This window comes from Epinephelus lanceolatus, chromosome 19, assembly GCF_041903045.1.
Source record: "Epinephelus lanceolatus isolate andai-2023 chromosome 19, ASM4190304v1, whole genome shotgun sequence".
Taxonomy (NCBI): Eukaryota; Metazoa; Chordata; class Actinopteri; order Perciformes; family Serranidae; genus Epinephelus; species Epinephelus lanceolatus.
Window position 1 is genome coordinate 37,765,404 of NC_135752.1, and position 15,588 is coordinate 37,780,991.

At 42.2% G+C, this 15,588-nt stretch overlaps 1 protein-coding gene across 2 annotated transcripts in view; it reads right to left on the reverse strand.

The window, feature by feature from the left end:
- Window positions 1-15,588, reverse strand: part of adamts6 (ADAM metallopeptidase with thrombospondin type 1 motif, 6) — a 108,785-nt gene that overhangs the window by 20,232 nt on the left and 72,965 nt on the right. For both annotated transcript variants that reach the window (XM_078162076.1, XM_033646222.2), the window contains exons 17-19: window positions 9,117-9,240; window positions 6,649-6,729; window positions 2,983-3,146 (exon numbers count right to left, since the gene is read on the reverse strand). In XM_078162076.1, coding sequence (XP_078018202.1) covers window positions 2,983-3,146; window positions 6,649-6,729; window positions 9,117-9,240 — 369 coding nt within the window. The remainder of the gene's footprint in view (window positions 1-2,982; window positions 3,147-6,648; window positions 6,730-9,116; window positions 9,241-15,588) is intronic.

Genomic DNA, 15,588 nt, shown 5'->3' on the forward strand with positions numbered 1-15,588 from the left:
TGTAAACACACATTAACATATTAACACCCCATAAAGTTGATACAGCAGACTTGTTAGCAGGCAGTTGCTCATTCACGCATTGAACTGAGAAACATTAGAAATGATTTGGAGTCGTGTTTCTGGGCAACTGACAGATTTAAAGGAATACTTCACCCACAAAATGACCATTTGTATATCAGTTACTCATCCTGTGTTATCTTGAATTGGGTGTGCACAGGGAACGAAGAATCCAAAAACAGCAAACACTGCTGATTAATTGAAGTGAAGGGGGGCGGATTTAACAACTTCCCAAACACATGCTTTCATCAAGAATTTTCTCCAGTTTTGGATTCTTCTTTTACAGTGGAAACATGCAAACAGTCTTCATGAATTCAGCGTAACATGGGGTGAGTAACTGGTATACAAATGATCATTTTGTAGGTAGAGTATTACTATTAGTCTAATATTCACTATCTTTTAGCTCTGTTTTGGGTCTCTACCAACTCCTGAGACAAATATCTGTCTGTTCATCTGTTAAAAGCGCCGCTATGTTCACCAGCTCGTCTCTAACTTGCTCTTTGCCTTTGCCCCCTAACCCTCTCACATCACTCATTATGTGAAACATTATTAATGTAAAATGCTGGCTTATAGCATCTTTAATGCAGTTTGAACAGTCTGGATCAGTGCGTCTCTGGTGGGTTTATATTAGTCTGCTGGATGCAGAGGCAGACTGAGGGAGTCTGGCTTTGTAAGCCGCAGAGAAATGGCCAGTGGCCGAGTGGCCAGTTGCTCGTCTATTCCAGTGGTGCTGTGTGGTCTGGTATTTTCAGCATTCATGTCGAGGCAGAAACCACCGAGTATTACAACAAGAAAATGCTCCGTTGCCTCACATGAACACACAAACACACAAATATGCAGAGAACCTTGTCATTGCAAAAAAAAAGAAAAAGGGCACTCGCACGACTTAACATGCACGAGCAAACTCCTGCACAGCGACACAGATGCTCTCTAAATCAAGTGACAGATTCTTTATATATATAAATATATACAGTACATCTACATATACATAGCTTTTAACCCCAAACCGCTGGCTAACGGTCACCTAAGGTTAGCAGCTAGATGTATGAGTGGAATGTGGGTAGACTCAGACCAGCAGCATACATACAACATAAAATGCACAGGAATAACTACAGAGTAAGATGAGTTATTTCTGGTGTCCAAGTTTCAGGAAGTTAAACTCCCACTCGTGTCTGCATGCCAGACTAACAGGAAAAAAACGTGACTTCTAAGAAACAAGACTGAAATAATTCGATCTATATTGTCATTAAAGAATCTACAGTTTTATAGCAACAATGTACGGGATGATAATGTGACAAGAATGTATAAGTGTCTCTGATACTGATGTACCTACAGAGAATCTGAATCCGCAGCTCCTCTCGGCTTTACGGAGCTTTAAACTGAGTTGCAGCTCATTGCATACAACATGGTCTCATCCCTGCTTGTCATACATTGACGCTTGGGCGTTAATATAATGATGCCAGAGGAAACCTTCTGCATTGTTTTCTGTTGCAGAGTGTGTCGACTCTTGTGACTAAGAGTTGGCAGTTAGGTTTCGGTAACAAATCTTTCCAGATAAGCCCAGTTCACACCAATAATTTTTGACGAGACAAAACTGTTTTAGAGCGTTGCAGTGAAAAGTTGTAGCAGTGTGAACTGGCCCGTCTGAGCTCGACTCAAACCTGCACCTCAGCTGGCCAAATCAACGTGTACCGGTGTCAGAAGTGGGTCACTGCTGCCCGCCCACACACATTCTCACTGACTGATAAATTGGCGCTGGTTATTTATATTATTTTGGCGTATTGATTATGAATACAGTCCATCTGATGCTGGTTTGTTTCATCACTGTAGCCAGTATCTTACTATCACTATCCTCATCCAGATTTTAAGAAGCTACAAATTATATTCAGCCACAAAATAAGTCTGAAAAGCTGCAAATCAGATCAGAAGTACAGAGAGTTGCTGACTAGAGATGATACATCGTCTCATCGTGGTCACTTCCTGTCAACCAGCAGGTTTTAAGAACGTTGCAGAACGGTGCATTGCAAGTAGTTGCCTGTTTTAACTTGTCTTGTTGCACATCTTTGGCCTGAACTGGGTTCAAGGGTTACAAAAAGACTGATTAACGACTGACATAACAAAACAACTCCTATGGGACACAAACACCAATCTCATGGGTCCAAGTCCTGTGTTTGTTAGACCCTACCACCTGCCCACACAGCCAAAAAGAGCCATGCGATGCAAGGGTGGCTTCCATGGTAAATGGAGCTGCTCCATTTGTTTATAGAGGCCCTCACACTGCAACAGATGTGTCACACTCTTTCTACCATGTCTGTTGCTCTGAACGTCAAATAACGATGCAGATAGGTTTACATTGGAACTTGTGAAAGCTTGGTGCATCTTATATGGACGCTAAAGGGTGCAAACTGCTCAAGCAGTGTATTCTGGCGCATATGGCCCAGAACTTAACTGTTTTGGTTCAAACTCACCGCAATGGACAGACACAGTTAGCAACTAGCTGGTGAACATAGTGGAGTATTTAGCTGCTAAAGAGCCAGATGTTTCCGTGAGGAGTTGGCAAAGATCAAAAAACAGAGCTAAAAGAGAGTGAATATTGGACTTACATTCATCAGATGGCCACAAACATATCTTCAAATAAATGATAATGTTGCTCTGTGACTGCTGGATGTGTAAATGAGTAACTGTTTGCCAACAAGTTCCTCATGTCAGTGCAAAAGTGGCCAAAAAATGGGGCATTGCCAGATTAATTTTCCCAAGAGACTGCTGTGTTTCTTTGTTATCTATATGGAATACTGAGGATATTGTTAAAAGGAAACTTTCAGATAGAAACATACCAGGGAAAATTACTTTCAGGACCAGCTGCTCGTCCTACTTGTACAACTTTGGGGCAAAAAAAAAGGTGTGATTTTGACACTAATGTATTACCATGACAATTAGGTTTTCAGTGGTAGCTCCCAGCGCCTCCAAAGACTCTGGTTCATCAGAGGGTCTCTTGTAGTGGAAGGCCGTCCCTGCGATGTCAAACTTCCTGGGCCAGTCGATGGTCCACGCTCCGTTGATGTAATAATCATCCACTTCAGACTTCAGAGCTGCGTCATCACAGAGAACAAGAAACACTTTCAGAGAGCTGAAATCAAAAGCAGACAGGAACGGTAGCCGGGACAACAGGTGGAGACAATCATTTCGTGTGATGTCATTGCCGTCCTTCAACTTCATCATCATCATCATCATTTTCAGCCTCCCCTGATGTCACTGACAACTCTCTGAGAAGAAACACACACACGTGCCTGTGTACACACACTATAAACGCAGACGTTCACGTGCACCGACATGTACATACGTCTAATTTAGGACGAGAAAGAAAACACACTTCAGGTGAAAGCCTGGACGAACCTCATGAATACCACTCTGTCTGGTTGTCAAAACAAAAGTTGGTCTCCAAGCACAACAGATCTGAAAATATCCACTTTCTCTGTGTTGAAATGAGGCCAAATTCAGGAGAAACGATCCAACCGCTCTCTATTCTGTCTCTCTGGCTCGTGCTTGTACAGATTCCCCTCTCTTCCCTCCCTCAAACAATAGCTTACTCCTCTTTAAAATATCACAATCCCCTTCTCAATAAATTCATTTTCAGCACATCTGGCACTGATTGTGAGCATTGTGATTTTGTTATTTTGAACAGAGCAGTTTACACAAGTCTCCGCAGGCAGCCCGCTCTCTATTTTTATATTGTCTCACTCAGTTTTTGCTTTAATCAAACATTAAAACGTTGCTGACCTAAATAGCAGGGACCCAGACAATGCTGCAAAAGAAAAATATTATCTTTATCACTGGGGTCACAGATGAGATTCATAACAAAATTACAGATTGCTTGGAGGGGAAAATCTAGTCCGACACAATAGCCAAAATTGCACTCTTTAAACTTTGATATATAGACATCATATCCCCCATAATCCTGGTGGAGCAGGCAGCTGTCACCACGGCCCTATAAATCTGATGCAGCTCTCCGGTTCAAAGTGTAACTTAAGCCCTCCATCAACACCATCCGCTATAAATTCAACACGCTGTCACATGTCTTTCTCTTGTTAATGAAAAGACACACAACGGGCTTAATTGAATCCGGTTGTTTGATTGTTTTGGGTCCATCACTGCCAGTGTTGCAAATAGTTTTTGTTTAGTCTGGAACAGAGCGGATGAGTCTGGTGCCAAGAGGGCCATCACATGTGTTAAGATTCAGGGAGGTTTTACAGACTCTCTCAGTTTTATGGTTTTATGTTAGGCAACGGGAGATTTAACGATGGCATCTTCTAATTTGCTCTTGACAAAGACGCAAAGGAAATCCCTGGAAATGTGGTTGACACAGAGCTGAACAGATAATATGAAACAGCTTGATGTCATAAATTGGCAATTCATCACATTGTGGTGAACTGCAGGGTTTACTGAGAGTGATGGATTGATAGTGAAACAAGACTAGAGAGTCTACAGTCACACCAATGCCTCTGTGAGGCTGCACTTAGGCAGAGTGGTGCTTTGAGCTAAATGCTATACTCGTTATGCTAACATGCCCACAATGACAATGCTAACACTCACATGTTTAGCATGTAATGTTTACCATGTTCACCAACTTGGTTAAGAACTAATTAATATGAAATCGAAGTTGAAATCATTTCATTCTTCTTCTTTTGTAACCAAAAGTATTTTAATTCAAATAATACATTTATTGTATGAAATATACTGGGGGGGGGGGTTATCTCTACTAATAACGTTGTTATTGAAGGAAAGAAGAAAAACATCAATAAAAATCTGATTCCAAACTTCTCAATGGCAGTGTATCTGGTTATAAACCAAAGTGGATGATTATTCTGAGGAGTATATGAATGTATGAACCCAATTTCATGGCAATCCACCCAATAGCTGTTGAGGTACTAAATGTCAACCTTGGGATGGCGCTCGAGGGAAAGTCAAAGGATCGCCGAAGTCATTAAGATTCATCAACCTGGAACCATAAACATCTACGTAAGATATGTGTGCCAATCCGATGATATATTTCACTGGGTATATATCGTTACCCTGCTGATGGCACTAGAGGAAATACCAGTGGATCACAGGAGTCATTAGGGTTCATCCTCTGGGGAATTTAATGGCCATGCATCCAAAAGTTATTTGCACAAAATGTCACAGCAATCCATCCAATGGCTGTTGAGGTATTTCTCCGAAAACCATAAATGTCAACCTCAAAGTGGCACTAGAGGGAAGTCAGAGGATGACCAAAGTCATTGGGATTCATCCTCTGGGCACCACTGATACATGTACCGAATTGCATGGGACTTTATTTGAAAAGTGCTGAGATATTTCAACAAACAACAAAAATGTCAGCCTCATGATGGTGTTAGAGTAAGTCAGTGAATAACCAAAGTCAATGACCTTGATCCTCTGGGGAACATGAATCATTGTACCAAACGTCATAGCAATCCATCCAATAGTTGGCAAGACATAAAACACCAAATCTATTTAGCAGAATTTAGATATTTCTCTGAACAGCTAAATATTTTTGGCCCTGCTGGTGGCACTAGAGGAAATTTCAAGGGATCAGCTTCATCTTCTGGGGAACATGAATTGTACCAAACTTCACAGCAATCCATCCAATAGTTGTCAAGACATTTCACTTAGAACATAAAATGTTGACTTCATGCTGGTGATACAGAGAAGGCCAAGGGATCACTAAAGTCAGTGAGCTTCATCCTCTGAAATATTTTGGGTCCTGCTGATGGCACAAGAGGAAATGTCAAGGGATCTGCTTCATCCTCTGGGGAACATGAATCATTGTACCAAATGTCACAGCTATCCATCCAATAGTTGTCAGGACATTTCACATAAAACATCAATTGTTGACTTCCTGCCAGTGATACAAGAAGCCAAGGGATCACTAAAGTCAATGAGCTTCATCCTCTGGGGAACATGAATGTCTGTAAAAAATTGTGTTCATGTCTATCTAGGAGATGTTGAGTTATTTAAAAAACAAAAACGTAGACCTCATGTTGGCGCTAGAGGAAATGCCAAGGGATCACTGAAGTCATTATGAGTCATCCTCTGGGGACCATGAATACATAAATTTGTGAGTGCAGGAGTTTATCTTGTAGAGTACTTTGATTTAAACTGAAATAATTCTGCATGTAACTTTTACAGTTATTCATTACATACTTTTATTATGCTTAGAAAGTTGCTTCTTCATCTTGTAAAGAGAAAACAATGTTTGGCTGTATGAGTCATTAGAATTGATCCACTGGGGACCATGAGTATATGCACCAAATTCCATGTCAATCCATCTGATAGTTGTTGAGATGTTTCACTAAAAAGCAAGAGTCAACCTCATGGTGGCACTGGAGGAAAGGTCAAGAGATCGCCAGAGTCAGTGAGCTTCATCCTCTGGGGAACATGAATGTCTGTACAATATTTAATGGCAATCCATCCAATAGTTAATGAGATACTTCAGCCTGGACACAGGTGTGTGGCAGATTGACACTGCCACCTGTGACGCTCATAAAAATACATATTACTCTGAAAATATTAATTCTTGAGGCCGCCACTTACCGATGTAGTTCTTCGACATGGCAACTTCTTTGATCTCAATGTGAACCGACCCTTTTGGGATCTGAACCACCTCCATGTAGCCTGGAGGACAAGGACAGGCATCGTTAAGGTGGTATTTCTCCCTCTCAAACTCAAAGGGAGGACATATAGAATAAATTCCGAATCACCCAAAAAGGACAAAGCAGGAGGACAAAACAATCCCCTCCTTTTTTTTCACAGTCACACACACACACGTGGATACACTGTATTTTTAGATGGTTTACTAGCCATACCATAGAAGGAGAAATATGTTTTCTCTCTCACTCTCCTGCTCTCTATAGACAACCTCAGGCTGAAGCCAACACCAAGTCCCTATCTCTGCTCCGGATTTCTTCACTCAGTGATGTAATTAATGGGGAAAATATTATGTTTTCATCTGTATACTGACAACATAGATCTAAACAGCAAAAAACGTGTTCTGTTGGTCGGTGACAAAGGCAAGAGATTATCTGCCTGGCCTCAGGGATGTGTTGGATAAAAGCTGCTCTGCCAAAAGGGCGATGAGTTACTTTGTTTTCTTCACGGCCATCTCCAGTGACTTTAAAAGGGATAGATTTCTTTAAATGGGGTTGTACGAGGCACTTATTCATAGTCGGTTTATTACCTACAGTAGATGGCGGTCAGCACGCCCCCAGTTTGGAGAAGCTACAGGAGTATTGCCAAGTGAGCAAAGCAATGAAAGGGCACAGCAGTAAAACATGCTTAGTCACCTAAAAGAATCAATATCAGTTTAAGTGTTCGCTATTTTCAGTGCTTTACCTGCTTTTCACGGCCCTTTCCAATGGGGAACAGAAAGCCGTTATCTATGCTCGCTTTAAGGCCACCAGACTCCATTGATAAAAACAGTAATTTTACCTCACTGAACATAGGAGCTGCTGGTCTACCACTGCCACGATCTGTAGTTTCTTTATGCTATTGTGTGCTCTGAATCTGAAACAGCTTTACAACTATTTTTGCAAATGTCAGTAATTTCACATGCAAAAATATGCCGGAAAAACGTTGGAAAATGTATCGCAATTTTTTTTTTGGAAAAGTTGCAAACAAATCGGGCAAAAGAAAACCAAAACAAACAGACCACGAAATCTGGAGTGACTGCTTTAGTGAATCCAAACTAAACCTTTAAAACACTGAAGTCCAACAATAACTCAAACAAACTCAACAATTGGCAGACCAGCAACTCCTGTGTTCAGCAAGGTAAAATTACTGTTTTTGTCTATGGAGTCTGGTGGCTTTGAGCTTAGACAATGGCTTTAGGGTGCTTTCACACCTGCCCTGTTTGGTTCAGTTCAATCTAACTCAAGTCCATTTGCCCCCTCAGTGTGGTTCGTTTGGGCAGGTGTGAACACAGCAGTCACACTCAGGTGTGCACCAAAACAACCGGACTGAGACCTTCTTGAAGAGGTGGTCTCAGTCCGGTTCCAAAGGAACTCTGGTGCGGTTGGTTTGTGGTGAGAAGGTGTTCCGACCTGGATGTGAAGCAACTGCAGTCACATGACACATTGTTTGGGTTAAACATGAGCATGTTACAGTCCTGGAGGATTATTAATGTGCACCTCCTCCTGTACTGCCTTAATATGCACATTCAGCACATCCAATGCATCAAAACATTGTTTTCTAGTTGGAGCCGCGCCTCGTTTTCAAACTGTATGCTTTGACTAAAATGAACAATGACAGCAATATAGTCCACGATGAGCAGCGCTAAAATCAACCTGCGTAGTTGTCCCTCCATTGTGACATTAGAAAGTGTCACATTTATCTTGCAAGTGTACTCTTCTTCAACGTTTGCTTTACTTCCTGGATTTTTCCCACATGGAAATTCTGACCAATCAAGAGCAGCTTTCTCACACAAGACATTTGATCTGGTCCTCTTGTAAATGCTGCCGTGAGAACACGAACCAACTCTAGGCAATTATACAACTTTGGAACAACATGAGTCCCCGATTCAGACCAAAGGAGACAACTCTAGGGCTGAAAGCACCCTTAGTTTCCTGTCAGGAAAAGGCTGTCTAGCAGCGAGGTAAAGCCGTGAAAATATTCTCAATATAGCGTACACTTAAAATGATATTGATTTTTTTAGGTGGCTAAATTTTGTTTTGTTGTTGCCCTGTCCAAAGCAGTACATTTCTTAGCTTCTCAGCTGTACTCCTGTCTGCTTCTCCAAATTGGGAGCATGCCAACTGTCATCTACTGAAGGTAACAAACTGACTATGGATAAGTACCTTAACAACCCCACATTAAAAAATCCAGACTATCTTTTAAAACTGTTGCATGTGCTCCCTCTCTGTTCGTCCTCTTCACACTGAGTGAATCAAAGAAGCCTAAAAGCTGCTGTTGAATACATGAATGGAGATCGAACAGAAACCTGAGATGACAGAGTATCTAAGTCTCTCATCGTAAAAACAACATGCCTGGAGTCGGGTATGTTTTACCTCCTCGGGGCAGAGAGTCATTGAAGAGTCCCTCTGTTGCCTCACAAGTGCTGCCATCCCCTCCACACACACGGCAGCGATCTTCTTTAGCATCAGAGCTCAGGATGTTATCGCAGCCCACATGCTTCAAAGACAACAAAGTCGGAGAAAGACAGAGAGCATTGTTTTAGGTGAAGACAGGAAAATAGGATTCAGTTTAAGTTCATAACAAATCTGCTAAGTCAGATTTTAGGCCACAGTCCTTATTGTCTTTCTGTCTTTTAAAGGAATAGTTCAACATATTGAGAAAAGCATTTATTTATTTTCTTAAAGACAGTTACATGAAAAGATTTATACCAGTCTTATGTCTGTCTGTTCCATACAAAGCCGGTTAGCTTAGCTTAGCATAAAGACTGGAAAATGGGAGAAACAGCTAGCCTGATTCGGTAACAAAATCTGCCTACTAGCACCTCTAAAGCTCACTTATTAACACATTACATCACACCAAATGTGTATTAATCCACTACTAAAAGTAGTCCCCAATAAATGCACCATGTGTTCCTGTCTGAGTGACATTTCGTAAAAACTACAGAAGTAAAAACTACTGCCTCAAGCGAGGGAGTTCAGGTATCTCAGGGTCTTGTTCACGAGTGAGTGAGGGTAGAATGGAGCGTGAGAATGATCGGCGGTTTGGTGCGGCTTCTGCAGTGATGCAGGTGCTGCGCCAGTCTGTCGTGGTGAAGAGGGAGCTGAGCCAGAAGGCAAAGCATTCGATTTACTGGTCCATCTACGTCCCAACCCTCACCTACGGTCATGAGCTCTGGGTAGTGACCGAAAGAATGACATCATGGATACGAATTGAGTTTCCTCTGTGGGGTGTCTGGGCTCAGCCTTAGAGATAGGGTGAGGAGCTCAGAGTAGAGCCGCTGCTCCTTTGTGTCGCAAGGGTTCAGTTGAGGTGGTTCAACATCTGATCAGGATCCTCCTGGGCGCCTCCTGCTGGAGGTGTTTCGGGCACATCCCACTGGTAGGAGGGCCAGGGCTTATCCGGGGCCAGGTCAAGCAAAGCATCCCAGACGTCCCTCTCCTCAGCAACACTTCCCAGCTCCTCCTGGAGGAGCTGGGAAGACGTCTGGGATGCTTTGCTTGACCTGGCCCCGGATAAGCGGATGAAAATGGATGGATCTTTGTGACCTTTTTAAACTTTTACATTATTAGTAGAAACCAGTGGGCTTGAGGCTGAGTGCCACAGAGTAGGAAAGTCATTAACTATTGAGAATCAGACACTTTGTGGTTTTTTAATGGGATTTGTTGACAATTAAAAAACACAGAATAACTCCAGACTTATCCTTTAACACAGCTACATTGATACCAGCCGTTACATCCGTATCTTGGCAGGTTTCAACATGTAAAACATACGAGGGCTCATAAAACATGATGGTGTTCAAATGAGCCAACGTAACAGATAAAAATTTGCTGGCTTGGTATAAATTTTAATACACAGTCCGTATGGAGCTCATTACACCTTTTATCTGTGCTCGATTTGCAGCGGTTGCTTCATCAAGACTCGATTAGTAATGCCTTGGAGGTGAGACAGCGGCGTTCAGCTGATTCTGATTGAAGGTAAGTTTTGTTATTTCCATTATATTTCTCCATTAAGGGCTCCGACACCAGCTGTATATGGACTCATTAGAGCATTTACACTCTGAAAATATTTGTTAGATGTGAGGCCTACAGTCTGTGGTTGAATATCTAAATACATTATACAATCAAAACGTCTAAAATTTACTGGTGTAAATTTATGAGTTTAACTTATAATGGAGTGCTCTGAATCCACTGTGCTCTCTGTGTTAACTGCTCCATCTGTGAAGTTCTTTTATAGTGCACACTTCTTGCATTATTTTGCCTCTTCAAAGTTTTTGGCAATGATCTCTACATCTTTATGTAGCATATATTTACAGTGTAAACAACAATGTACACTTTAATTTTCCTGCCTCAAAAGGATTTTGCACATAATTATATCACAGTTATTTATGATATAATGTTTTTATTTTTCTTAGAAAGTTGCACCTTGGAATGAGTATGATTCATTGTTTGAAACAACAGTAAATTTCACATCTATAGTGCATTTTGGGATTGTGAGCAGTTACTTTTTGTTTCTAGATTCTGAGATTCTTAAGGACTCTATATCAAAGCTGCAAGGATTAGTTGATTAGTTGATCTTCTATTTAATTTGTTTTAATTTATTTTTTACTTGAAAAGAAACAATGTTCATTAATCAACACTGAAACAAATGTAAATGCAACTGTGTTAGCTCCGAGGCCAGCTTTCATCAGCAGTCCCTTTGCCTGATGTTGTTTGGCTTCTTAAAATTAAAAAATTAAAAATAAAAGATCAGTTGGCGATGTGAGAGGTGACGGGGGGGGGGGGGGGTCATGCCTGTTAGCAAAATGACCAAAATGCGCTCCCCATCTCCTGGATCTGGACCCTGACATATAACCTAGAAATTACTAAGAATTACAGTTTCTGTTTTAACCGGTGCAGCATTTCTAGTACTGGTTTAGCGACCAGAATACTCACAGACCAGTTGCATGGCTTGACTCATGTAAATGCTGCTGAGCCAATCAAATCTGCAGTCTGATAAGCACTGTGACTGTAATAAGTGAGATACTTTGGATGTACAGGATGTCATGGACAGGATTTCGAGGCGCAGCCGGGGGAGGAAGGGGTCCAGTTTGGGGACCTCAGAATTGCATCTCTGCTCTTTGCAGATGATGTGGTTCTGTTGGCTCCATCACACCGTGACCTCCAGCATGCACTGGGGCTGTTTGAGTGTGAAGTGGTTGGGATGAGAGTCAGCACGTCCAAGTCTGAGGCCATGGTTCTCTGTCGGAAACCAGTGGATTGCCCTCTTCAGGTCAGGGTAGAGTTACTGCTTCAAGCGAGGGCATTCAAGTATCTCGGGGTCTTGTTCACAAGTGAGGGTAGAATGGAGCGTGAGATGGATCGGCGGGGCTTCTGCAGTGATGCGGGCGCTGCGCCGGTCCCTCGTGGTGAAGAGGGAGCTGAGCCGGAAAGCAAAGCTTTTGATTTACTGGTCCATCTACGTCCCAACCCTCACCTATGGTCATGAGCTCTGGGTAGTGTCCAAAAGAATGAGTTTGCGGATAGAAGCGGTGGAAATGGTTTCTTCCGTGGGGTGGCTGAGCTCAGCCTTACAGATAGGGGGAGGAGCTCGGACATCCGGAGGGAGCTTGGAATAGAGCCGCTGCTCCTTTGCATCAAAAGGGGTCAGTTGAGGTGGCTCGGGCATCTGATCAGGATCCTCCTGGGCGCCTCCTGTTAGAGGTGTTCTGGGCACGTCCCACTGGTAGGAGGCCCCGGGGCAGACCCAGAACACACTGGAGGGATTACATATCTCATCTGGCCTGGCAACACCTTGGAGTCCCTCAGGAGGAGCTGGAAAGCGTTGCCAGGGAGAGGGATGTCTGAGGTGCTTTGCTTAGCCTGCTGCCCCCGAGACCCAGCCCCGGATAAGCGTATAAAAATGGATGGATGGACTTTGGATGTATAAAGAGACCTGGATACAGAGTTGGAGACAGGGCCCTATTCATTCTTATGAAAGTTGCTCAGTGGTGTGAAGCCAAAAAAGTTCAATTTTGAGGGTATTAAATTTCCCAAATCTTTCACATTGTTGGGCCCATAGAGCAGGCACACCAGAGAGCTAACTAGGGCTAACTTCTGGTTTAGCTCTGCTAACTTGAATAGTGATAAAATGATTTAATGTTGTGGCTCTTCTGGAAATTTTATTAGAACTAATGGATTAAATTCTGGTAGTGAAATAATCATTTCACAGGGGCTGTGTGCAGTTATTTTATTAACTTATTACTGTATATGAGTGATTTATTTGACTATATGATGTATGGATACATTTTTGCCTGTCTTGTAAGTCGTCCTTGAGTGCTGTGAAAGGCGCTTATATATAAAATGCTTTATGCTTATTATTAAAAAGGCATAAACAGCAACTATTCTGATATCAAATTAATATTTTAAGCCATTTTTCTAAGCAAAAATACCCCAAATTCTGTGCCTGCAGCTCCTCCAGTGCAAGAATTTGCTAGTTTTCTCTGTTTTATAACACTTTAAACTGAATATTTTTGGAATTTAAAGGCCATTTTCACTATTTTCTAACATTTTATGGACCAGAAATGAATGGAGAAAATGATCTGACGGTTAATATACATGTTCGGTGCAGTCCTACACTATATATACAGTAACATAGCAGACAGCTCTACATAGTAAATCAGGAGTGATTTTGGAAACAGTTCCAGTCTTTAATCAGTTTGATAACAGCTTCATCAGTTGTGTGTAAGACTGTGTGACAATACAACAGGGAGGATCACTGTTCCACTCCTCCTCTGGATCTCCCAGCTTCTTTCTCCCCTCTATCACCACCTCCCTCTCTGTTATTCATCATCTTTCTCTCTCTGTCTCCGTCTCTCCAGCACCTGTTAACAGCATCGCAGCTCTCAGTGTTTCTGAACGCTTTCCAAGCAGACAGTGTTCTAGAGATTTATCGCGGTGTGGCAGTGAACCCAGAGAGCCCACCTCTGGAATAAAACCGACACGCTGGATTCAGACTGGAAATAAACCTGCAAGGCTCCGTTGGTGGGGAATATTCCACCTCTCAGAAACTCTCCTCCCAATAAAACACGCACCATGTTGTGTTTTTATATTAAAATCGGAGTAATGTTGTTGGCACAGTCGCTGCTCTTTCATGCCAGGCAGGAATCAAATCGTACGGTCAGGTGGAAGTCAAAGCAAATACTTAAAGCGAGGAACCAAGACGTTATTTCAGCTGCATCTCAGAAAACACACACAAACCCTCATCTCCACACAAACTGTACAAAATGATTCATGCTGGTGAAAACAAAGACAGCACCAACTGCCAACTCCTTTCAATAAGATGTTATTAAATCAGCCCTTTCAAATATATATCAAATCATTATTCAATCACAACAATGATTTTTGTGTTTTATTTATCACCAAACAATCCCAGTGGAGGCTGCAGAGCCCCGATAAGAGTCGCAGAGAGCAACGCCAGTCATTCAGTCACAATGAGCCACAATCAGCAACTCAAAGGCTCGATTGTTTTTCACTGCAGAATCGGTTTTGTGTGCGGTTTTGTGCTCTGGCAGTCGTGTTTACGCAATCAGCGAGCTACTAAACTGTGCTGTCAGAGATAAATACTGGCGCTGAGGCTGAGGAAACTCTTACTAGGGTCATTTAATACACAGCTGACATGTCACTCTCATATATACCAGGTTAATTACATCAGGAGTTAACAGTCACAGTCACAAAAGCCCACTGAGGGTAATGTCATAGTGTGATGTGTCATTATAGTATTTCACAGCAGGAGATGCATGATGTTTGTACTGCAGCAGACATGATTAATGCTCATAATACTTGATTCAGTTTGGCACAGAGCCAGATTCTGCAAATTTTGCCTTAATTCAAAGTTTCCTAAAGTGCGGCCTGTGGGCCGATGGCGGCTCTCAGAAGCATTTTGTGTGGCCCCCGAATGTGACATAAAATTCATCCATTATATTATATTTCAATGCTTTCACTTTTAATCGCTTACATATAGTACACTACTACTGTGTCAAAACTTGCCCCCCTAACAAGCATCTGCCAGGTTAGGAAGGACAACTAGGAGAAATGCTAGTGCTGTTAGCTAAAGTTAGCGACTTTGATGGACAACTCAGCAATTAAATGTGAGTTGGAGATGGTGAAAATATTTAGTTTTGTGTGGGAACTCTTCTTGTGTCCATCCTTAATCATACTCTGGCTCCCGAAAGACCAATTCACAGTTTCTGTGTCCACGAGGTTGATCAGTCGATGTGACATCAAACTCGTCATCCACCATTGTCCCTGAGGGTTCCCACTGACCCCAAAGCGGGCGTCTGCGTGCAGCCCATTTTTCTGGGACCGAAACACTGTAGGCAAGCTCGCTGCACCACTGCGAAGTTAGTTTTAAGCTGGATATATGACTGACATTCACTTCAGACCCAGCCGTTTCACCCGACATTGGCAGTAGGAGGACAGCTGGCTCAGCTTGCAGCTCTCCCGTTCACTGCCGGGGGCTGACACAGACCCTCAACTGTACTATGAATAAAAACGCGCACGCATCCACGTGTCTGCAGCTGTTTGACGTTCAATGTGGACAGTATGTCCAAGCCTTCAGTCATTACAACTTTGAGCACCCTTGCATTAATCAAGCAGGGGGACATGGAAATAATAAATTCCTACAGTAGAAAATGTTTTCAGTGGCTTTTGTTTATCTTCATTGTTATTTTTTTTATGAGATTCGTAACTGTTAACCTTTTTTAAGAAGTTTTTTCAAGTAAAAAATAATCATCCCTTGTCTGAAAAGCTGTAAATATAGAATTAAAACTAAACAAAATAAAAGTTTTGGCCAGTCTTAAACAATGAA